The 25,254-nt window shown below is 39.9% G+C and overlaps 1 protein-coding gene across 4 annotated transcripts; it reads left to right on the forward strand.

The window, feature by feature from the left end:
- The first annotated feature begins 781 nt into the window (after nt 1–781).
- On the forward strand, nt 782–25,220 carry AP4S1 (adaptor related protein complex 4 subunit sigma 1). 4 transcript variants are annotated; one of them, XR_010323146.1, is made up of 6 exons: nt 782–934; nt 3,639–3,725; nt 5,775–5,843; nt 11,722–11,804; nt 20,820–20,891; nt 21,667–21,771. XR_010323146.1 is itself a non-coding variant. In XM_003408707.4 (5 exons), the coding sequence occupies exons 1-5, from the start codon at nt 797–799 to the stop codon at nt 21,793–21,795; spliced, it is 435 nt and encodes a 144-aa protein (XP_003408755.1). In that variant the 5' UTR covers nt 782–796; the 3' UTR covers nt 21,796–25,220. The 4 variants fall into 4 exon arrangements, 3 of the variants coding, with proteins under 3 accessions (XP_003408755.1, XP_010586869.1, XP_064148445.1); XM_003408707.4 differs by lacking the exon at nt 20,820–20,891 and having other exon boundaries at nt 11,722–11,733; nt 21,667–25,220; XM_010588567.3 differs by lacking the exon at nt 20,820–20,891 and having other exon boundaries at nt 21,667–21,778.
- The last annotated feature ends 34 nt before the right edge of the window (nt 25,221–25,254 follow it).

Genomic DNA, 25,254 nt, shown 5'->3' on the forward strand with positions numbered 1-25,254 from the left:
TGCTACAAAAGCTCACCTGGGCTGACCTAGCCTAGCCCTGCCATGACATTCCTTTTTCAGTCTCCTGCACAGCAGGTTGGAGTCCTGGTGGCACAATGGTTAAGAGCTACGGTTGCTAACCAAAAGGTCAGCAGTTTGAATCTATGAGGTGCTCCTTGGAAACCCTATAGGGCAGTTCTACTTTGTCCTGTAGGGTTACTACGAGTCGGGATGGACTCAATGGCAGTGGGTTTGGTTTTTTTTTTTTTTTTTTTTCCAGTTTTTTAGGCAGTAAGTTGGGAAACCTTGTAATTGCAACTGCTGAAAATGGCAGCTAACATTGGTGGGCAAGTAGGAAGTACCGTATACATCAAAATCAGATTTTTAACAAGAATTCAGATCAATCTGTATGCTGTGTTTATATGACTTCATTTAGCCATTCTAAATGAAAATACAGAGTGTCTTGTATGCCCCAACTAGTGATGAGTGGCTTCTCTAGGAGAATTTTAAGGCACCTTGGGGATCATCTTGGGTAGGTGTCAGGAGGATAACTAATGAAAATTTATGTTAGCTGTGTATTTATTAAAACTTCGTTTAGTTCATAGGAGTGAAGACCAATGTTATCAGAGAATTTTTTTTTACTCTAGTCCATCAAAGAATCTTAACACTATTTGCTTATTAAATATGATTTAATATGATTCCTTGGGAAATTTGATCTTGTTTTTCTGTTGTTCTTTTATCCTGCAGGTTCCAGTTGCAATCACCTTTTGTCATAACTTTTTAACTATATTTGGAAAAGGATCAGCCGGGGGGAAAAATGATAAAATTTTTCCTCATGGTAAATAAACAAGGGCAGACCCGACTTTCTAAGTACTATGAACACTTGGAGATTAATAAGCGTACACTTCTGGAAACAGAAGTCATAAAGAGCTGTCTCTCTCGATCTAATGAACAAGTAAGTTTCTGTTCCTCTCTTGTATGTCTGCATTCAATTCACGGTGGCAGATCTCAAGGGCCCTCGTTTTCTTTGAACCACGTATATTCTTTCAGCAGCTATTAGGGAAAAGAAGTGAAATGAAGAGTGGAGCATACCTGTCTTCACCCTCCTTTAAGGAAAATAAAAACAAAGAGAAGTAAAAAAAAAAAAAATCCAAACCCTTTGCCATCGAGTCAATTCCAACTCATAGCGACCCTATAGGACAGAGTGGAACTGCCCCATAAGGTTCCTAAGGAGCGCCTGTGGATTCAAACTGCCAACCTTTTGGTTAGTAGCCAAACTCTTAACCACTATGCCACTTGGGTTCCTAGGTCAGCATATTTGTCTCAATGCACCATGGAAGTGGCAGCTCAAATTTAGCCCTCTTCATAGATACATCTTCTTTTTTTATTCATGTGAATTCTGCTTGTGGAACTCTTGGCAGTGTCTGTGGCGTGTGGGTTTCTTTAAGCCAAAAGGTGACAGTTAGATGACTGTTATGAAGGTGAGCACTCAAGACCTATTCTGTGCCAGAGGATAATATAATTCTCATGTAGTGTACATTTTTTTTTCCCAGTTATCATTTTTATAAATATCCCAGCAGCATAATACTGGACCTAGTGATTTCGAAACAAAACCAGCTTAATTAGAACTTGGCTTATTTTATTAAGTAGATGGAGAATATGGAAGTTAAAAATTCATATGAAACAACAAATCTGTCCTTTCTGCCAAAATGGAGGTTGAGTAAAATCATTGAAATAATAATATGATTTGTTTTTTTTTAAACAGCCTTTTTTTTTTTTTTTCTTTCCTCTCTTTTAACAAAGAGCTTTAAATGGAGAATTACTTAATTCAGGTCCCAAATTCAAATCCAGTGGAAATCACTCAACAACTGAGGTAAAATAAGAAAGCTTATTTAAATCAACCAGTAATTTTGTCAGTTCTCCATTTCACCACGTAAGTAGAAAGGCTGCCTGTGGGAACCACCGCTAAGTCATGAAATATTAAGCTACGTCGGTGCTCAGAATTTACGCACAGCAACTGTGTTTCCCTTGGCTTCTAAACTGATTTTCCAGTCGGAACATCTCAGAGTTCATCTCTGAATTACAACTGGCCTACCATGGCACACATTGCTTAATGTTGTTTTCAGAAGGAAATAGACACTGTTAAGGGCTGTGCTAATAAGCACATACCATACGTGAAAGTAAACACACTCTTAGAAGCAATCTTGTTTGAATCTTTCTACAGAATACAGGCATTCCACAATTTCAAACATCATTGTCACTGAAAGTCTAACCTTTGAAATGTAAACTTGAGAACGAACCTACTATTAGACATGTTTCAAGCATTCTAAATGATTTTGGATTTTAAAAGGAGCCTGTTGGGCTTCTGGCATCATCAGGCACCAAGGCAGCACCATCTCAGCTTAGTTTTTATTTTATTCAGAAAAGTGCTTTGGTAACTTTTTAAAAAAATGTCAGAAACTCCTGAGAGGCTTTGGAAAATGTTCCTTAGGTTCCTTCAAATAGGTTGTCTTTCCTGAAAGACCCAATGGGGCAGAAATCATGCTGACTCCACGAATGGTCCCGTACTTACTACATTTGTCCTCATTTTAAGTAAAAGCCTCAGATCCCTCCATCTTACAGACCGTCCAGTGGCTTTCCCACAGAAGAATTTCCGTAGTCAAACTTGCCGCTTCATCCCCAGGTGCATCCAGGCACCCGAGAACAATCTATCGCAGTACAAAAAGCCATAAAGTTGGTGCTCACCTGCATTTGGTCAAACACAGCCAACAGTCCAAAGGAAGCCCTACACTGTGCCTTTGGCTCGCTGTCCAATTCCTGTCCACCCAGCGCCTTCCTGCTCCCCTGTGTACAATGACTTCAGGAGAGAGATGAACGAGAAGGAAGTTGTTTTATCCACAAGTCTATGGTGGTAAGCTAGTTATTAATTCATATGAAGCAGTGTTTACAATGGGAGATTTTGTTTAGCATCTGTCACACAAAGGCCATCTATAAATAATTTATAAAAGAAAGAATCTACATCAATTCTTTCATCTGTATAGAAAAAGAAATCAAGAATTTTTAAAAAATATGTATGCTATGTGTATTTGTTTCCAAAAGAACCTAGGGAAAGCAAAAAGAAAAAAATCCTTTTTATTGTGTTTGCTTATTTTCACATTGGAGAGAGTTTGAATGCTGATGATTCATTAGCGCTGCTTGCGGGGTTCCACATAAAGCTAAGCAAAGGAATGAGAGAAAGCACAGGTGGGAACCCACGTGAACACACCCTTTGACTCTTTCCAAGACCACGTCTCCCTCCCGCACTGGAGATGCTTCCGTGTTGTGAGAAAAAGCCCAATAAAGGTGGTATAACATTTTAATGTTCTATATTTCTAGTGGAAAACCTGGTGGCATAGTGGTTAAGAGCTATGGCTGCCAACCAAAAGGTCAGCAGTTCAAATCCACCATTTAGGCGTTCCTTGAAAACTCTATGGGGCAGTTCTACTCTGTCCTGTAGGGTTGCTATGAGTCGGAATCGACTCCACAGTAACAGTTCTTTTTTTTTTTTTTTTTTGTACCTTTCTAGCAGATACCCAAATCAGAAAGTAGAAATCAAGCATGCCATTTTGAAGAGGTCTCTGGCAACCACAGGAACTAATATCTAACTGTGTTTTGTCTAGTGCTCTTTCATTGAGTATAAGGATTTCAAGCTGATATATCGGCAGTATGCAGCTCTCTTCATTGTGGTTGGAGTTGATGACACTGAGGTGAGACAATAGAAGAGCCTATGAAAAATGTAAGAACATTAAGGATAACCATCTGATTTTCATTCCTCTTTAAATTGACATTTTCTTCCTATTTGTCTCCTTAAGAATGATCTTGACTCTTTTGAAGGACCTTGGTTTCTGGTGAGGAGCGGGAAAGCTGTGTGGAGGAGAAATAGCTAGCATGTTTCTTGGATTAGGTGAGCAGCCTATGAAGTAGAGAAGCACAAAGCTACAGACTGCCTTTCTACATCCAAGGCAATACCAGCGCCCTGCCATTGGGGTGCTGCACATGGGCAGCGTAGACAAGTGCAGAGGCCAGTCAGTTGTGGCATTAAACATAGGCTGCCACACCAAAATGCCAGAGCAAGCTATGTATACGTGTAAGTCAAAAAATATTGCTACTAGGGCTCCAGATCATACATGCACGGATTTGTTCCAAACAAAATGTGTTTAAACATGTCTCTGCAATCAGTGGATGGTTGCAGACAAGTTCTCTCGGTAATACACTTGTCTTAGTCTCTGTAGGAAACCCTGGTGGGGTAGTGGTTTAAGTGCTGTGGCTGCTAACCAAGAGGTCAGCAGTTCAAATCCGCCAGGCGCTCCTCGGAAACTCTATGGGGTAGTTCTACTCTGTTCTATAGGGTCGCTATGAGTCGGAATCAACTCGATGGCAGTGGGTTTGGTTTTTTGGGTTTTAGTCTCTGTAGGGTGCCTTCAGAAAAAGAAAAGGATACTTTTTGTGCCATGCAAAAAAATGATTTTGAGGTCAGGGCTAATACCAAATTTTTAACAAAACTCAAGTGGACATCTTCCCAAATCATTTGAAGCTTTGCAACAAGTTTTTGGGAATGCTGCCCCACATAAAACAACAGTTTTTAGGTGGATCAAGCATTTTAAGGAAGGTTGGAAAGACCTAAAAGATGAGCCAAGAGAGGGAAGACCGCTCAGAAGGTTATCTCTTGGCTCATCTTTTAGGACTTTCCAACCTTCCCATGGCGATTGTTTTTTGGGAATTGCAGAGGGGTAATCTTGATAGGTTTTCTCGAAAGACACAGGACAATCACAGGGGCTCATTATGAAGAAGTTTTAAGAAAATTGAAAACTGCGTTGGTTAAAAAAAAGGCCAGGAAAATTGTGCCAAGGAATTTTTTCCATCACGACAATGCACCTGCTCATTCTTAGGGGGTAGCAAGGGCTGTGCTACAAGAATTTTGTTGGGAAACCTTACCCATCTACCCTACAGCCCTGATCGTGCCCCTTCAGACTTCTTTTTGTTCCCCAAACTCAAAGAACATTTCAAAGGAACATAATTTGAGTCCCTCAGGGATGCTAAAACTGCCATTTTGACGTGGTGTAAATTGAAGAGCACAGAATTCTTTGGTGAAGGGTTTGAAAGATGGAAGCACGGCCTTCAGAAGTGTATAGAACAGGATGGAAGACATGCCGAGAAACAATAGCTTCACGTTTTGATATTTTTGTTTAATAAAGGTTTCTATGATTTTGTAGCAGTGCTTTTTGACTTGCCCTCCTATATGACTGCATTGAGATTACATCTCCTCCGATTCAGTTCACCACTTCAGAAATACCAGTTCCAGATCAAGAGCATCTATAGCCATGGAATCCCTGAAAGGGTGTTTAAGATCTCAAATACTTTGAAAGATCAGTTGATTCTTTTATCCATGAACCACACTTTAAGGTGGTTTACCCATCCTGTTTCACAGATGGAAAAATGAAGGCATGAAGAACCTGAAAAATGGCTTACGCCAGCTGGTGTCAAATACTAGACTCTAAGGTTTCATTCCGTCTTGATTCATCATGGACTTAAAAAAAATTTTTAGAGGGTAAAATTTTCTCCATTTCCCCCATTGGTAAGCTTCAAATGAGCAATAGAACTATTCTGAATATTTGTGTCAGGGGAAGCTACTTTGCTCACATTTTCTGCTCAGCAAGCCACATGCCCTGAAACTGGAGAGCTGAGTGGGAAGCACTGTATCTAAGGTATACATGGGCTCTACTAAAACTGATTGTACTTTTCCTCTTTTATTTCAGAACGAGATGGCTATTTATGAATTCATCCATAACTTTGTGGAAGTTCTAGATGAGTACTTCAGCCGAGTGGTAAGTCTAATGACTGAAGAATGGCTTTCTTTCTCACTCCAATTTCTCAGGAAGTGGACTTGTATTAATATAGAGCTTTAATGTATGGAAGTTAAAATTCAACTGATGCCAGATTTTACCTTTCCTTCTGGCTCATCCAAAGTGTTACAAACCAGCTTTACAAAGAACCAGTTCTAGAAGACCAAGAACCTCTTACAGTTCCTTTATTATGAAATTTTGCTATGTAATTATTCTCTTCTTTTCCTCTTCCTTCTGCTTTGTCTGCTAAGAGGCCAGGACCTTTTTCACTTTAAGTGTCATTTCCGTCCAAATCCTTGCTATGAGGGTCAAAACCAACTCTCCTTACAGAAAAATTGAATTCCTTTTCAACGATTTTCTTGCAATATGATTAACATACCATCTTAGTTATCTAGTGCTGCTATAACAGAAATACCACAAGTGGGTGGCTTTAATAAACGAAGTTTATTTTCTCACAGTTTAGGAGGCTAGACGTCCAAATTCAGGGTACCAGCTCTAGGGGAAGGCTTTCTCTGTCGGCTCCGGGGGAAGGTCTTGTCTCTTCTGAGTTTCTGCTCCTGGGCAGTCTTCATGTGGCTTGGCTCCTCTCTTCCCCTATCTGTGTTTCCTTGCTTGCTTGTGCTTAATCTACTCTTATATATTATATATCAAAAAAGATTGACTTATGGAACACCTTACACTAATATTGCCTCATTAACATAACAGAACCTACTCCCAAATGGGATTATAACCACAGGTTTAGGGGTTAGGATTTACAACACATGCTTTTGGGGGGACACAATGTAATCCGTAACACATTATCATACAATCCATTCAATTAAAGTACAGGCAGTCCCCCGGTTTCGAGTGAGATCCATTTCTAAGTCTGTCTTTAAGTCGAATTTATAGGTGAATCGGAACAAGTACACATGGTTCTTATTTAGCCTTACTTTAGTGCAAGAAAAGGCTCAAAGCCTTTTCAATGGTTTAACAGCCGTACATGCAGCAAGTGAAGGTAATTGTGATGAAGAATTTGTGGTGAGTGGTTCAGTCGTTTCAAAGTGAGGGCAGACTTACATAACATTAAAGGGCAAGTAGGAGTTGTCCAGAGGTTCACTGGACAATTCAGTGTTTTTTAGTATTTACACAGACTTGTGTAACCATCACCACAGTTTTAGAACATTTTCATCACCCCCCAAGAGAAACACCATATCCATTTCTTTCCAACCCCCCTGGACTTAGGTAGGTAACCACTAATCTTTCTGTCTCTATGTATTTGCTTGTTCTAGGTGTTTCATATAAACAGAATCATACAATATGATTATTTTGCTTCATATCATACAGTCTGACTTATTTCACTCTGCATGTTTTCACGGTTCATCCTTGCTGTAGCATGTGTCAGTACTTCACTCCTTTTTCTTGCCTAATATCTTTTATATGGATATACCATGTTTTGTTTATATATTTGTCAGTTGATGGGCATTCGGGTTGTTTCTACCTTTTGGTTATTATGAATAATGCCTCGTGAACATTCTATACATGTTTTTGTGTGTATATATGTATTCAGTTCTCTTGGGCATATACTGAGGAGTAGAATTGCCAGGTCATATGGTAACTCCATGTTGAGCGTTTTGAAGAACTGCCAAACTGTTTTCCAAAGTGGCTGTACCATTTGACACTCCTCCCAGCAGTGTATGAGAGTTCCGATTTCTCCACATCCTCTCCAACACTTGTTAATATCCGTCTTTTCTTATTATAGCCATCCAAGTGAGTATGAATGTGGTATCTCGGCTTGGTTTTGGTTTGCAGCAGTTCCAGTCCACCAGGCGCTCCTTGGAAACCCTACGGGGCAGTTCTACTCTGTCCTATAGAGTCGCTATGAGTTGGAATCGACTCAACAGCAATGGGTTTTTTGGTTTTAATAGTTAATAATGTTGAACATCTTTTCATGTGCTTATTGGCCATTCATATATCTTCTTTGGCAAAAAGTCTGGTCAAATCGTTTGCCCATTTTTCAGTTGTGTTATTTGCTTTTTTATTGTTGTGTTTTAAAAATTCTTTATATATTCCAAATACAAGTCCCTTATCAGACACATGATTTGAAAATATTTTCTCCTACTCAGTAGTTGTGTTTTCACTTTCTTGATGGTATGGTGTCCTTTGAAGCACAATAGTTTATAATTTTGATGAAGTGCAATTTATCCATTTTTCTCTTTTGTTACTTGTGTTTATGGTGTTGTGTTTAAAAAGACTTTACCTAACCTGAGGCCATAAAGATTGAGTCCTATGTTTTCTTCTAAGAGTTTTATAGTTTTAGCTCTTACATTTAGATTTTTGGTACATTTTGAAGTTAATTTTTATACTTGACTTGAGGTAGGGAGTCCAACTTCATTCTTTTGCATGTAGATAGCCAGTTGTCCCAACACCATTTATTGAAAAGACTGTTGTTTCCTCATTGAATTGTCTTGGCACCCTTATAAAAAAAGTCAGTTGACCATAAATATAAGGATTTATTTCTGGACTCTCAGTTCTGTTCCATTGATCTATATGTTTATCCTTATGCTAGTACCACAGCTGTCTTGATTACGGTAGTAAGTTTGAAATCCAAGCGAAGGTGTTTTTCCTTACTACCATAGTCCTTCCAAGCTTTGGTTGGACATTCCTGAGAAGTCACAGTGGCACAAGCTGATCTCCCAAAATTGTTTTATTTATTTTGTTTTGTTTTAAATAGAAGAATTAGGAAGGAACTGTTTCCAAGCTTCTTCTTCCTGAGGCAGTTAGTGGAATCTGCTCCATAGCTGGTAACGTTGAATCCGCTAAAGCCTGTAAACACGAAGTTCATGTTAAGGAGCTGTATCTTCAGCCCAACTTCTAATACCAGAGGTGAAGTTTGCAAACTCCTTCTTCACGTGTCTGTCTTCACTTGTCTTGGTGTAGTAGTTCTCAAAGTGTGGCTCTAGACCTGGAAACTTCTTACAAATGCAAATTCGGGGCCCAATCCCCAGATTATTGTGTAAGAAATTCTGGTCAGAGGCCCAGCAATCTGTGTTTTAACAAACCTCCCAGGTGATTCTGACGCGTGCTCAAGTTTGAGGACCGCTGCCTTAGTGCATGAGGAGACCTGGTGGCGCCGTGGTTAAAGTGATCGACTGCTAACTGAAAGGTCAGCAGTTCAAAACCACCAGCGGCTCCCACGAGGGAGATGTTGCAGTCTGCTTCCATAGAGATTTGGAATAGATTAGATGATAGTGGGTGGGGCCTTGGTGCATGAGGGTTGCTGTCAGTTATTTCCTAATTCAGGGGTTGGAGATGGGAAGCTGCTTAGTGGCCTACAACATGGTATTGCATGTACCTACAGAGGGATCGGAAACCCCGGGGGCATAGTGGTTAAGAGCTACAGAAGCTAACCAAGAGGTCAGCAGTTCGAATCCACCAGGTGATCCTTGGAAACTGTATAAGGCAGTTCTTTTTTTTTTTTTTTAAACGGAGGGATTGGTGCTCTCCAAAGCTGAAAGAGGGCAAGAGATCGGGCCATTCCACAGATTACCTTCAGACAACTGGGAGCATTAAAACTGGCTTTAAAATCCAACTTTGTGTTAATTGCTTCGAGTCAGCCCTTTAGCCCATGACTGTCCAACAGAATTTTCTGCAGTGATGGAAATGTTCTATATCTACTGTCCAATATGGTAGCCACTAGCCACATGTGGCTCTTGAAATGTGGTTAGTGTAACTGAGGAATTGAATTTTAATTTTCTTTAATCTAAGTGAAACAGGTAAGTGTACCTGGTGGTTGCTGTATAGCTCGAGCTCCTGCTTATCTCCTAGCGGCCACTGTCTTGTTCAGACAGACTGGTTGCAAGTCAAGGTCTGTGATTCATAACTGGCCATGGTTAGCCACTTTGAGGCGACACCCACGAAGAAGAATATCATTTCCCAAAATAACGATGTTTTAAACCTGGAGGAATAAAAAGAGGGTACAAGCACTGTCATTGCTAAGTTTTTTTTTTTATAATGATTATTATTATATTTGGTAACTGAGAATAAATAGCACGTTGCTGAATTGTGACTGTAATTCTAGGGAGAGAGGCAGTGACCACATAAACCACAGAAGTCAAGCTAAAAATTTAATTTAAACCAGGCGATTATGCAGAACTTGGACAGTACTAAGGGATGGCCCTGTTTAGGATGACAGTAGCAGAAAGAAGAAGAGGAAGAGGGAAAGAAATACTGTTGTTGTGTGCCATTGAGTCGATTCCAACTCCTAGTGACTATATAGGATAGAGTAGAATTACCCCATAGGGTTCCTTAGGCCATAATCTTTATGGGAGCAAATCGCCGGGTCTTTTCTCCTGCAGAGCCATCGGTGGGTTCAAACTGCTGACCTTTCAGTTAGCAGCCTAGCACGTAACTGTTGTGCCACCAGGGCTCCTGGATTTGCAATAGGGTAAAAATGCACCAACTCATCTTGGCATCAGAAGCTCTGATTGGAAGTCCTCCTTCTGCAAAGGAGTACTGTGGGGAGGAAAACAGGATCTGTCCCACTCCCCGAGAATGCCTTGTCATCTAAGATGTATTTTTAGGCCTGTGAGTTTTAAACATTCTTTCTGGGGCTATTTTTAAGCTTAGAGAGTTTCGGAATCTTAAATTTGGAGATTAGTCTCATGCTGTCTGGGCTGAGAGAAGCATCTCAGCATCATGTTTTCAAAACAAAAGGCCAACCCAGTTAGCTTCAGAGAAGACGGTTGAGGGCTCTGAGGGCTGTTGCTGGTAACAAAGTGGTGTAAGAGTTTTCAGGGCATCTAGTCATTTGACAAACCTTAAATCCTTTCAAATACGGATTTAACTCTGTTTTCTGTTTTTCTCCCTCCCTGACTTTTCCATTATGTAAATATCCATGTTCCCTGAAAAAAAATAAATATGTAAGCAAAAAGAAAAGGGAGAAGATCCTGAAAGCTCATCATTTACTGATAACTAGTTTTAGGCAGGAAACTCCGATGGCATAGTGGTTAAGTGCTACGGCTGCTAACCAAGAGGTTGGCAGTTCAAATCCACCAGGCTCCCCTTGGAAACTCTATGGGGTAGTTCTACCCTGTCCTATAGGGTCGTTATGAGTTGGAATCGACTCGACGGCTGTGGGTTTGGTTTTTTGGGTTTTTAGTATTAGGCATATTTTCTTTCTGACTTTATGTAATATATGTCTATATCTATCCATAGCTGTATAAATCTATGTATATATATTATATAAGACTGTATATACCACTCGATAACTTGCTTTTTTATTTAACAACATGTCAGCAGCTGTGTATCCATATCATCATTTAGAAGTATGCTTTAATTTATTTAATTAGTCCCCTTAATAGACACTTCGGTTGTTACCAATCATGTGCTATTATAAACAACATTACCCTGAACATCCTCATCACACATCGTGTGTGGTTGTCTAATTATTTCCTTAGGATAAATTTCTATAAGTGAAACTGATGAATCCAAAGGCTACGCACATTTTTAAGGTTTTTGATGTTGTTGTTTGCCATCAAGTCAATTCTGACTCCTAGCAGCCCTATAGGACAGAGTACAAAAAAAAGTAGAATACACCAAATTCCGCTGTCTGGAAAGGTTGAGTTAGTTTATTCCCTTCACTTTGTAAAGGTGAATCGCGGCCTATAAAATTACTCTGAACTGCAGTATATGTGTGTGTGTATATATATATATTCTCATCAGAAGCTCAGACTCAGGGCCTTCCCACTCTCAGGCTTCTAAGCACAAAGCAGCCTCTCCTCTCCGCGTTCTGGCTTAGAGGCCGGAGCAGTCGTTAACTGTGCTAAGTGCTTGAGTTCCAGGGTCTCATTCTCACCTTCTGCACTCTTTTTCTCTTTTCCAGAGTGAATTAGATGTATCCTTTTTTCAATACTGTGAGCTAAGTTTTTCACGGCACTGTGCAAAGTACACTCTAGTCCTGATCAGGTAAGTGCCACGTGGCGGGAAAACGATTCGGAAGAATCCAGAATGTTAGGCATCAACAACTACGCAACCAGGACGAGACAGCCAGATAAAGGTGCTTTGTAGAAACCTCTAACCACCACCCCCCGCCACCACCCCCTTTTCTTTTTACAAAAGCAATTCTTTTTTTTTTTTTTAATTTAGATGAAGGTTTACAAAACAAACTAGCTTCTTATAAAACAATTAGTGCACGTATTGTTTTGTGACATGGGTTACCAACCCCACGACATGTCCACACTCTTCCCTTCTCAACCTTGGGTTCCTTATTACCAGCTTTCCTGTCCCCTCCTGCCTTCTTGTCCTTGCCCCTGGACTGGTGTGCCCCATTAGTCTCGTTTCGTTTTATGGGCCTGTCTAATCTTTGGCTGAAGGGTGAACCTCAGCAATAACTTCATTACTGAGCTAAAGGGGTGTCCAGGGGCCATACTGTTGGGGTTTCTCTGGTCTCTGTCAGACCAGTAAGTCTGGTCTTTTACAAAAGTAATTCTTATTAAGATTTGTTTTTTTTTTTTTTTCCCTAGACAAGGCTATGGAAATAGTTAATAATAACCATTTTATATTAATTTTGCTTCTTTTAATCACATAGATAAGCTCTTTGTAGAGTTTAAAGGACACAGCCAGAAAGTGCTTAGTTCCTCTAGAAAATAGATTTTCATGGCTCCAGGTACTAATATGGAGAAATGCCCTCATGATCAGAATAAGGACTGCAGGATTAATAAACTGGAGGGCTGAAGAAATTGCCTCGTGTTTTAGTTATCTAGTGCTGCCATAACAGAAATACCCCAAGTAGACGGCTTTAAGAAAGAGAAACTTATTTTCTCACAGTCTAGTAGGTTACAAGTCCAAATTCAGGGCATCAGCTCCAGGGGAAGGATTTCTCTCTCTGGAGGAAGGCTTCCCCTGGTTGAGGAGCTTCTCAGGCACAGGGACCCTGTGTCCAAAGGATGTCCTCTGCTCCTAGTGCTGCATTCTTGGTGGTATGAGGTCCCCAACTCTCTGCTTGCTTCCCTTTCCATTTATCTCTTGAGAGAGAAAAGGTGGTGCAGGCCACACCCCAGGGAAACTCCCTTTACCTTGGATCAGGGAGGTGACCTGAGTGAGGGTGGTGTTACAATCCCACCCTAATCCTCTCAACATAAAATTACAATCACAAAATGGAGGACAACCATACAATACTGGGAATTATGGCCTAACCAAGTTGATATATTTTGGAGGGGACATAATTCAATCCATGACACCTAGCTTAATTCACTTCTTTTTCTAGCAGAGAAGGCTGTGGTTTTCTTTTCTTTCTTCCTTTTAAATCACAGCATTCAAGGACCCCGAAAAGCATTTGCTTAGAATACCACAGGCCTGTGGATTTTGGCAGGAGCCCACTAGGCTTTGTTTGAGTGCTGTGGAGGAAAGTTGACTTTTAAGTTAATTTTTTAGTTCAAAAATCTGCTTACCACTTGAAAGCAATAAATAAAGGAGCCCTTTGGAAACACAGGAAACCCTGGTGGCGTAGTGGTTAAGAGCTACAGCTGCTAACCAAAAAGTTGACAGTTCGAATCCACCAGGTATTCCTTGGAAACTCTATGGGGCAGTTATGCTCTGTCCTGTAGGGTTGCTATGAGTCAGAATCAACTCAAAGGCAACAGGTTTGGTTTAGTTTAGTTTTGGGAACACATAAGGCTTGAAGCCAAAATAGTAATATTAATTATTATTATATGTGTGTGTATGTCTATGTATATATGCATATATATGTTCTTGTTAGTTGCCGTTGAGTTAGCTCCAGCTCATGGCAACCTTGTATATGCAGAGTCTAACTGTGCTTCATAGGGTTTTCCAGGCTGTGACCTTCCTGAAGTAGATCACCAGGCCTGTCTTCTGAGATGCCTCTGGGTAGATCTGAACCACCGAAGAAACCTTTAGCCAGTAATCTAGTGCTTAACCATTTGTGCCACCTGGGGAATACACACACACACACACACACACACACACACCTGCTAACCAGAAGTTTAGCTGTTCAGCCTCCATCTCTCACCAAGTTACCCCATTACAGTAATTTTAAAGAACTGAACCCTTGAAATCCCAGGGTGGAAAGGGAAAGGGGGAGAGTGCTGACATACTGCCGGGATTGCAACCAATGTGCAAAACAATTTGTGTAATAAATTTTCGAATGAAAAACTAATTTCACCTAAAACACAATTTAAAAAAAAGAACTGAAAATAAAAAAAAAAAAAAGATCAGCAATTCAAATCCACCAGCCGCTCTTTGGAAACCCTATGGGGCAGTTCTACTCTGTCCTATAGTGTCTCTATGAGTCAGAACCAACTTGACGGCACCTAACAACAACAACAACAACAAATATATATATTAGACACCTATGCCCAGAACTAGAATATTCACATCCACTTAATATTCTGGGAGAATGGTCATTTACCATTCAATATTGATAGGAAACATTGCAGGCTTTATTTGGAAACCTCTTTAAATTAACTGGGGAACGCTGAGTGCCCTCTAGTGGTGAGTGACCTAAATCTATAATCCCTTTGACCTAGACCCAAGACAAGGCTGTATGTTAGGATGTATCTTTATTCAACAAGTAACATTCCATTTTAAGTAAGGTCTTTAAAGCAATTCAAAATACATCTCTTCCTACTTCTACAGAGGAATAAAAGGATATGTCTTTTGATTTAAAAAGTCATCAGGAAAATGCTAAGAGCTAATGGACACTCACTGGGAAGTTCCACCTTAGATCTTGCCACTAACTGGCTGTGTGTATTGGATAAAGTATAAAATTATTCAAGTCAAAATAAGTAAACTAGAGTAGAAGAGCTGTAAGCTTCCTTTAAGCCTTAATATTTAATGACACCATGATTCTAGGTAACTGAGCTGTTACTTTACACGTAAAAGCAAGAAGACAAGGTCTTACAGGTCTAGATATTCAGAGAATGGAGGAGAGTCAGATGTAACAGGATATGTATTATGGTCGGATTATCTGTGTTGATGTGTCTTATAATGACCAGATTTTTGTTAGAAGTAGGGAAGGGTGTGCTTTTGAACCTCCCCTGGTGTGTGGCACAGGGCCATGTAATAAGATGTAGCATTCTTGTTTGAATGTAATTTCCACACCAAGACACAGATAATATCTTTTGCCTCTCATTTCACCTGCCTTGTTTTTCACCTTCTCTTCCTCTCTGACTAGGTTATATATTTAGTGTCCTTAGAAATTATTTAGATATATCCAACAGATTAGGAATCGTGCATCATTTGGAGAAGAGAATGAAATCTTTCCAGACCTTGAAGAGTATGTCTTTGCTTTGGGTATAATTTAAGTTGCGCCTCCAGCGGTCTAAAAGTAGAGTGGGTGGCAGGGTGGCAGGGCAGGCGTAGGACAGCTTGCTTCTATTTACATTCGTAAGAGGATACCACCCTCAGCCATCTGAAAATAATCAAACGAAAAGCCCCTGACACTTATGCTTCATACATAGTTCTTCTTAAGTAATGGATCTGATGTCCAGGGAGGACCTCTGCAGGCTAGTTCTACAGTACTGACACAAAAGAGCCTTTTAGAGTCTCGGCCCCTGTTTCCTGCTTCCTCTGCGTTGGGCCTTGGATGTTCTGCATCACCATCCTGGCAGCATGTATCCAGGAACCTGCGAGCATAACATTATGCAAGTCTGCTTCACAGACTTTGGGAAAGTTGAAAACAAGCAACTGCTATTCAGAAAATTGCAGCCTAGTGAGCCCACTAAGAGCACTGACGCTCAGAGCCCGTAATCTTGTGTTTGCTCATGCTTAAGAAAGCCTTCCTTGTCAGCCCACATGGAACAGAGAGATTTGAGGGTTGGTTGTGGTTCAGCAACAGGAGGATGGAAGTCACAACCTCATGAAACTCCCCCAAAATCCCTTATGTAAAAGTCTTTTTCTCCAGAAGCTTTTCTGCCTGGCAGCCTTTTAAGGATGGGGCAGTTTCCCAGGGTCTGCAGGGTTAGACTTTGAGAAATAAAGTGCACCATTTGCATTTCTCCCTGGTATGAGTTTGTGCTACTTCTCGTAAGACTAGCATCACAAAGCAAGACAGGTAGGATTTCAAAAAGAAATGACCTCAGCACAAGAAGTCATGACAGAAATTCTGGCTTACTGAAAACCCTTCCAGTAAAGAGAAAGCATCTGGTGCAGGGGCGTCAGGTGGGGCAAACAGGACAAGCAGGCCAGTGACCTACATCACTCACATGCTGTGAATAAGCCCCTGTACACTCTTCACATTCCACCCCACACACCGGACTGAAAGGCTGCCTGAGGACTCACAAGGCCCTGATTCCACAGGGAAAGTTTGTCCTACTACGTACCTTAGCAGACTTCTTAAGACTTTAGATTCCATGAATTCAGATTATCTTTTAGGCCTCAACTGGTAAGCTTCCCAAAATGTGCTGCTCTGTGGAGCCCCAGGTTTGTCCCAGGAATTCTCCAGGCAATTCCTAATTCAGAGGAACTATCTCTACTCCCTTAGCTAAATAAGGGACGGCACTGCACTCACCAGCTCCTCAGCTCAGCACACGCCTACTCTGTGTGTAGAGGTATAGAAAACCTTAACAGCCTTTTTGATATTTAGTGCCTTTAAAGAGGCTTAAAAGACTCGGTTCATTTTGGCTAGAACAGAACCTCCTCCCTCACACATATAGGGTGGGCCTAGAATCCAGAATGTTTTCTTGATTTAAAAACATACTGGGCTGGGGATGAAACATTCATGTTTTTTATTTTTTAAACTCTTAAAGCCAGAGTGATAATTCTAGAACCCTAATGCTCATTGCTATGAGTCAGAATTGACTCGACGGCAGTGGGTTTGGTTTTTTGGTTAATGCTCATTATGGGTGATACAGAAGCACTCTAGACTCATGGCTTCTCTTTTGCAGTTGAGCATGAGGGAGTAGGAAGGGCCTCAGTGCTGTGTGCCCTCTGTGTAACTCAGCCAGTAGCTCCCATGGTCTCCCTGGAGGAGTAATCAACAGTAGTCAGCACCACCAAGATTTGTAGCCAGTTAGGCCCTGTAGAGAACCCAGGACACACTGTGGGGCATCTACCTTTGTTCCTTCACCACCTTCCCCAAATCCCACATACCTTCAGAGGTCCAGAAACCAGAATAGGGCTTCTCTGAGTAGAAGATAATTTCAGCCTGACTTAATGAGCAATTGCAAAAGTACTTGTTCAAACTAGAGGTTATGGAAATACTGGCAAGTACAGCACAGATACTCTCCAGGAAAGTCACCCAACACAGAAGTAGCAGCTTATAAATGAACTTAAATTTTCTGGATATCCTCTCAGAAGAGTTACAAGGATAATTAATGAAGTCATTACAAAGGGATCTTTCACAGTATGATAGAGCATATGATTAATTCAGGAATGTCTTGTTAGTATCAGAACAAAGTAAACCACCTCCCCTGTCCCTGAAGGCTACATTTCGTCATAGGATTAGAGTACTTTGGAGCTGGAAGAAACCTACACAATCATCAAGTTAAAATTTCACTTTTTAGATGAAGAGGCTGAGGCCCAAAGAGATGCTGTGACATATCCCAACCCATAGAGCTACTTTGGGGGCAGAGGTGGTACCGGCCTCTGGATATCCAGGGCCCTTGACTCTGGGCATACCTTAGTTAGAAGGTCAAATTTGATATTAAAAAAAAAAAAAATCCATAATCATTTGGAACAGATTGTGGCAATTTGGTCTCTAACAAAACAATATTTATAAATTGCCTGTCACCATGGTGGCTTTGTGTTGTTGGAAAGCTTGTTCCTGGATGAGGAGAGAAGTTTTAGAGAAAAACCGGTTTTTGGTTGGAGTCAGGAATGATGAAAAATCTTGGTGTACCTGTGCATGCCTTGGTAAGAGCATTCTCTCCAAAAGTGGAGTTTACATCCAGAGATTTATAAACTTTTTTTTTTTTTTTTACTTTTGAAAATATATAAAGTTAAAACCTGGGCTATGAGGTGAAAGCTGACTCGTGGGCCTGAGGGAATGTGTGTGGCCATACTCCATCTTTGGGAAGGGACAAGGGGGCCAGTGCCGTCTCTAGCATGAGAGGCCTAGCCAGTGCCATCAGGAATAAGAGTCTCTGAATTATGAAGAGTCCCTTGGGGACTTGGCCATTCACCTGGGAAACGGATGTGAATGTCCTGGACCAAACAGCCCCAGCTTCCCGGAGTGGCTCCCACCAGCACTAGCCATCTCCTTAAAAAAAAAAAAAAACAACCCAGTGCCCTCCTTATGTTCCTCAAATCTGTTCAGAGGCCTCTAGGTGACATCCATCCACGTCTCTACCTCTCCACAAAGCCCTTCCACCTTATACCAACTCCTTTTGTTCCATTTTTCTGGGTACTGTTTTAGTCAGGAACAGTGATAGCAAGTTAGGAGAAGGGACATAGAGGAAAAAAAAGAAATGTAAGTTTATTTGATCCAGTACTGTAATTTATCCTGCATTGTTTAATTTCACATAAGCCTGTATCAACTTTAAGCAAAATTACACCTAAGTCTCTGTTGCTCTTGGAATATGAATGTATCTTTAAGCAAACCTACCTTAACACAAACAAAACACTCCTTTTCGGTTTAGGCTAAAAGTGGACAGAAGGCTGTATTATGAGGACAGTCTATCCAGGACTGTGTAGAATCTTCATGGTGGTGGTCTTCTACATATCAGTATTCAGTCCTCTGTGGGAAATGTGAACACAGTGGCCTTTGGCAGCTTATCTGATTTCTTGGGAAATTGTATTGAAGAATGACTGATGAGAGAGGAAGTTTTTTTCCCACCCTACTTAGTGTACCGAAGAACTTTGTTTACCTAGAACCTTAAAAAAAGAAAGAGCAAGAAGCTGGGGGATCTGAGACCAAAGTCAAGAGTTAGAAATTTAGTTTGTAGGCTGGGCTTTGCCTGGAATTTTTCTGGTGGTAGCATTCAAGACTGTTGCTCAGTTTTCTCACTTAGTAACGGTAACTAGATCACCAGTGGTGTTAAAATACAGATGAAAAAGCGTCTCATTATCCAGGGATCAAAATTCCAACCTAGGAACCATAGACATTTCAATCACTTTAGTAACAAAAAGTGATTGCAAAGTGGCACTAATATGACAGGGGCCCTATGATGTTGCAGCTCCAACACACATTACATAGAAATTCTGAAAGGTTGAGGTTTCAGGATTGTGAGACAGTGAGGCTGCTCTCTGGGGGACAGTTTCTAGTTCACAATAGCACCAACCTTAAGGCGCCCACGAGGGAAACATGTTGCCTTAAGGGGATTTTTAGAGTTAGTCAAGTTCGGTATAGTCTGAAGGTAGGAACCTCTTGAAATAGTGTTCTCAGCTAACCACATTAATAGACCCTCAGTCTGGGCATCTTCGCTTCCTCTTATTCCAAATTTCAGGATTGGAGTGTGTCTGCCTATGTTTATTGCCATGGGGCTTGGCGTATAGAGCATTTTTTGGCCCCTGTTCACGTGGCATATGACCCAAACACCATACTGTTGGCTTCACCAGTATGTACAAGTTCTTCATAAACCAAACCAAGATGTCAGTAACAGTTGGATTCTTATTTTAAAGGAGTCATAATTCCGTGGGGAAATCAGCTTTCAGGCCTTTGCCTGTCACATTGGATTTGGTCTGTGGTTTTCCCATATAGTGCCAGGAAGTTGCATGGTTGTTAAGGGTTTGAGGCAGATACTCAGATAGGCAGGCAGTCACATGCCCACAGTTCAGAATGACTTCACTGAGCATCATGTTTCCAGGATGTTGGGAAATTCAGTTCTGCCAAAGGACCTTGTCTTTTTTGCAGTAGGGGACGACAGTGGCTGGTATGATTCAGCAGTAAATTCTGATCTGGATTTCAAAACAATTGGCCGCTTGCTCAAGGGGACATCTGGATTGCATATCACCTGCCTGCCAAAAAGATGGAGTAGTCCTCAGCAGCTTGATCCCTGAACCAATTCAAGTAGATTAAAATTAGATTTCCTTCTATCTCAAAAAAAGTCATCTTGGATAAGCTGGAATTTTCAAAGGCACTAAGGCATTCATTGCCCTTCTTAAATACAACAAGGTGGTTCTGCAAGCTCCCCAACTCTGCCTGTGTACCTGGCTGTCATTCCTACTTTGTCTTGGCTTTTAAGTTCTAGCTTCTGGGTCTGGTGAACAGGATTGAGTTAAGGGCTTAACGTTCCAGTCTACATAAATTGAAGGACCCCAAAACCAAAACCCACTGCAGTCAAGTCAATTCTGATTCATTGCAGCCCTATAGGACAGAATAGAATTGTCTCACAGGGTTTCAAGGCCTATAAATCTTTACGGAAGTAGACTGCCCCATCTTTCTTCTACAGAGTGGCTGGTGGGTTCAAACTGCTGACCTTTCGGTTAGCAGCCAAGCGCTTAACCACTGTACCACTCCTTTAATTGGACAACATTAATAGGTATATTAAAGTTTCTTTTTTTTTTTTCTGGGTCATTTAAGGACAGCTCCCATGGGCCCCTGAAAACAGTTTATTCTGCTGGAGGACTATTCGCACGGAGCTTAATGAGAAATTAATGCAGAGCCTAAGAGAAACTTAAAAGTCATTCACAGGGTTGTCTCATTCTCTATAGACATACTTCACTAAGCAAATACAGTATGGACTTTGAGCACCTGGAATTATTGAAAACCAGGAGGTACTCATTCACTTCACAAAGATGCACTAATTATGAACTCCCTAGTACATTTAATCATTCATAGGTTGGATGAAGCTTATCTATTTGAAAGAATCTATCCACTATTTTTGAAATAGAGATGGAATTTCAGATATTGAAGTGTAGAATTCAGAAACATTCAACTATTGTCATGATTTCGTTCATTCCCCTTCTTTCACAAAAGAAAAACAGGTACTCAAAGAAGTTCTGGAAGGAAAAAACTGGCTCTTTCTAGTCAGACATTATAGTCTAAACAATACTTTCTTGTTCCCCCATACCCTAACTTTCCAGTGAGAACACAGTAAGCTGAAGTGGCTCCATAACTCTCAAATGAGTACTCTGAGAACTGTTCATTTATAAGAGGTATTGTCTTGAAACTCAGTTTTTATTTTTTTTTTTTCTACTTGGGAATTGAGTCAGCACGTTCATCTCTCTTCATGGTTATTTTTTCTTCTGGCTGGCAGAGAAGGTAGCTGCAGATCAAGGCCTTAAAGGGATTTGGTTTGGGTGGAGGTTTGGAGACTGAGGGAGGGTGTTGGCAGCCGCAGACCTTTCCTGAGAAGCCTGGGAACAGAGCAGGCTTAAACCCAAAGCGGAGCCTAAGCTTTGGGTTTAAATGCTAGCTAGCTCTGGTAATTACTAGCCATGTGACCTTGGACAATGGCTTTGAGCCTGTTTGCTCTTGTGTAAAATGAGGATATGTAAGATGTACATCATAGGGTTGTAGAAAAGACTGAAATGTGAAGCACTCAGCACGATGCCTGGAACATAAGGAATATTCAATGACTGTTGCTGCTGTTATTATTATTACTGTTATTATCTGAGGCGAAGTCATGCTCTTGCTAAATGTCATTTGCTTTGTTCTCCAGCTTTAGTGGATTCTCCTTTCCTCTAGCTAAAAAAATGTACCTGTTCCATTTCTATAACTACTTGTCCAATTAACATAACCAAGGTGAAAGTGTGTGTGTGAGAACATGAAGGTAATAATTTCTAACGTGGTTATCAATTTTAAATTGAATACTGGGATTTCTATTAAAAATTTCATGCGTAGAATAACTTATGAAAAACTCCAGGCTAAGTTATACTGAGTGTTAACGTTTTTGTAACTCTAAAACTAATTTCCTTAATATGATTTTAGATAATGTTTAATTTGGATAAAGTACACATAATTTTGGATGAGATGGTGCTAAATGGCTGCATTGTGGAAACTAACCGAGCAAGAATTCTCGCCCCTCTACTAATTCTTGATAAGATGTCAGAAAGCTGAAAAATGGAAGAGGCCTGCCAGACAACACCCAAAAAACGTGAACGCCGTGGAATACCTCTCAACATCTATTGCCCAAAAGAATCTGGAAGACCATACATTGCACAACAGGGTATCCTTGCAAAGACATTATAAATAGGCATTTTCCAGAGGTACTAAATGGAAAACAAACTGTACTTTAAAATATGATGTACAAAGAAAATTTTAAACTGAGAAACAAGTTTTATTTTCTAACTTTTTAAAGCATTTTTTCCCCACTGCTTCAAATTTTGTTGAGTATCAAAGGAACCCTTTTTGGTCTCTGCTTTCTTTTGCAAATTAAATCAAGAAATAGGAAGAATGTGTAGCAGCTCTCTAGAAGCCTTTTAAAATTGACTTAATCGCATACAGCATTCTAAATAACATTGTTTTCTGAATGCTATCTCTTTCCTAAGAAAGTCTTAAAATTTACATTTTTAAAATTTAACTATATTGTCTACTTAATGAAGATGGCAGAATTAAATATTATTTGCCAGTTTCTAAATACATCTGCCATCCATTTTAAGTGTACTCAGCAATTACAATGCTATCATGTAATTATAAAAATGTTACTATCAGATAATAGATTAAAAGAGAATGCTTACAATTATGCTTTATGCCAAATTTTAAAGGGCTTTACCCTTCCTATATGCTTTTGCTGCTCAGTCAACAGTAGAACACATGGAACTGCCATAGATAAAAGCATTTATATGTTGGGGTGGGAGGGTAGGTGCAGTGGAGGAAGTAGAAATATATTGTCTTGGTCCATTAAGATATTCTGCCATCCTATGGAATTTCCAAGAGTCCTTTCATGTACATCTTAGCCTCCAAGAGAGACATTTTAGGCACTGATATTTCATTTAGCACTGTGTTTGCTTTCTCTCGTGTGTGTATATATACATAGGGACATTTTGTTTTTTACTTTTTATCCTTTTCTAAAAATCTATTTACATATTTCAGAGTTGGCATCCATGACGACCCAGGTAACAAGTCATAGTGAATTCCAAAAGCAAACTTGAGTTGTTTTGGACTCATTCAAGACGGCAGAAGGCAGGCTTCTGACCTGTGAGGAGAGTGAGTGGTGTGTGTGTATAGATGCATTTTTGTATTAAGCAGCCAAAGTTCTGGGGGAAGCCCAGTCTAGATCAAAATACTTTGGAGGTCTTTCTGAGACATACTAGTTGGGAAACACTGTCCTAGTTGGTAGGAACTTAAATCAGGTAACAGCTGAAACTGGTACACCAGAAGTAGCGAGGGAGTGAACAAAATTAATTTTTGGGTCACACCAAAATAGTAGTTGAATTACGTCTTGGCACAGATTTGAGTACCTTGAGAGTACACCAACAGTTAAAAAAAAATATGAGGTAGACATCCCAGAAAAAATTCTCAAAAACCGTATACGTTGAGACCCCACTAGATGTCCTGTAATACAAACTGTAATGTGACTGACTGTTCTACAGACTGTGTCATCTTCTCACTAAGTGATTTTCACATTCAGGAAATTTAAGTCTCGGGTTGGCCAGCTTTATCTTGCTCTTAGATTGATCTCTGCAGGAAGACTCCTGACATTTTAAACTGTTCCTGACTTTATAAGGCTGATCAATTTACCTGCTATAGTAACTTGTTAGACCAGAGGTCAGCAAACTTTTCCTGTAAAGGGCAAGACAGTATAACTATTTTAGGCTTTGTGAGCCACATGGACTCTGTTGTAACTACTCAATTCTGTCCTTGTAGTACAGAAGCAACCACAGATAATATATAAATTAATGAGCTTGGCTATGTTCTAATAAAGCATTATGGACACTGAAATTTAAATATAATTTTCACATCATGAAATATTCTTCTTTTGATTTTTTTTCCAATTTTTTTAAAATTTTAAAATCACACTTAGCTCTTGGGCCATAGGAAAACAGGCAATGGGCCATAGTTTGTCAACTCCTGTGCTAGACTAGTCTTGTTACAAGCTGGCTACTGACAGACAGTTTAGCGACTGTAACAGGGGCAATACTACAACATATGATATGGATTTTATTTCTAACATTAGTATAAAGTTTTGGTCATGAACCCATGACTTGATTGAGACAGCTACCACCACTACTTTTTGGATTAAAAGCATAGGTCATACATTTCAGTGCTGCTATTATGTTTTATTGTAACTTTTATTCTCACAGAGAACTGTGAAGCTGACAATGAGGTGAAATATTTAAATGCTGCCTCTGGTTACACAGTCACAACATTCTCATGCAGCGAATAAAGACAGTCTCAAATCATCGATTATAGTGGGAGAGATCTCTTCTAATGTAGAAAGGGAACATACCTTTTAAACAGGTAAATAACGGGCAATTTCAAACCATGCTTTGGCTCCTAAAAAAGCCATTTGGCTAAATCAGGTCTAGTGCCATTTCTTTCAACCTATATGCACAGATGTGGTAATCACAAGAATTTGGAAAATGTAAATACAGCCCCTTCTTCAAAACCAGGAAATAGCCGTTTCCTGGTTGTCTCTTTTCACATTAGCACAACATTCAGAAAATTGTTCTGGATCTTAGACTTTCACGTCCTGCAGATAGAATGGTAATAAGCAGTGGATCTGGTGTTTAAAAAGTTAACACAAATAACTTGGCTGTTTCTAGCTGAATAGAGCTTTAAGACTGAACACAACAGATAACAGTTAAGCATGGAACATACATTTCTTTTAAGCCTTCTAATTTCAGTAAATGGACTTACTATAGAAAAATACATTTCTTCATATAGTAATTTCAGAAAACCAAATCTGAACAATTCAAAATAAACAGTATCTGGTTAAGCCCTTAGGCTGATGATTGGCAGTGAAATAGTCACGTGACACAATTTTGTACGCTGCAAACATTTTAATGATTATTGTTGAGCATACATTTTGGAAAATTTTTACTTCAAACTGCAACAAGTTAAATAAATGTTTATAATATACAAAGAAAATACAACCAAAAGAAAAACTTGCTTTAAGTGTGCCTTGCACCTAACCAGTGTTGTTGCTGATGTTGGTTTTCCCCTTAATATATCTTTATTTTTGAGCTGCACAAACACACTTAAGAATTTGATCTTTATAGTACGGTATTTAGGAAATAAAAATATACTCCCACCTTAAAGAAATAAAAAGGTTGTGCATGATTATATGCCAAACAAATGAGAGAACACTAGAATACTCTGGTAGTGCAGGCATCATTAAACAGGAAAAGAAAAAGCTTGAGATGCTCCTTAACGCTCTATGTTTTAAGGAAGCAGAATTTTTGACCAAGTAGCTTAAAAAGCCAGCAAAACAGGGATCAGTGATGGCAACTGTAGTGTATGGAGTAGGAAATGACAAACTTTACACAAATACACTGTTAGAAATTTACCAGTGAACACTGAAGATCTGAGAAGCTGCTCTTTGGAACAGTCAAATAGGACCACCATATTCCAGTC

This window comes from Loxodonta africana, chromosome 10 (genome assembly GCF_030014295.1).
Source record: "Loxodonta africana isolate mLoxAfr1 chromosome 10, mLoxAfr1.hap2, whole genome shotgun sequence".
NCBI lineage: Eukaryota > Metazoa > Chordata > Mammalia > Proboscidea > Elephantidae > Loxodonta > Loxodonta africana.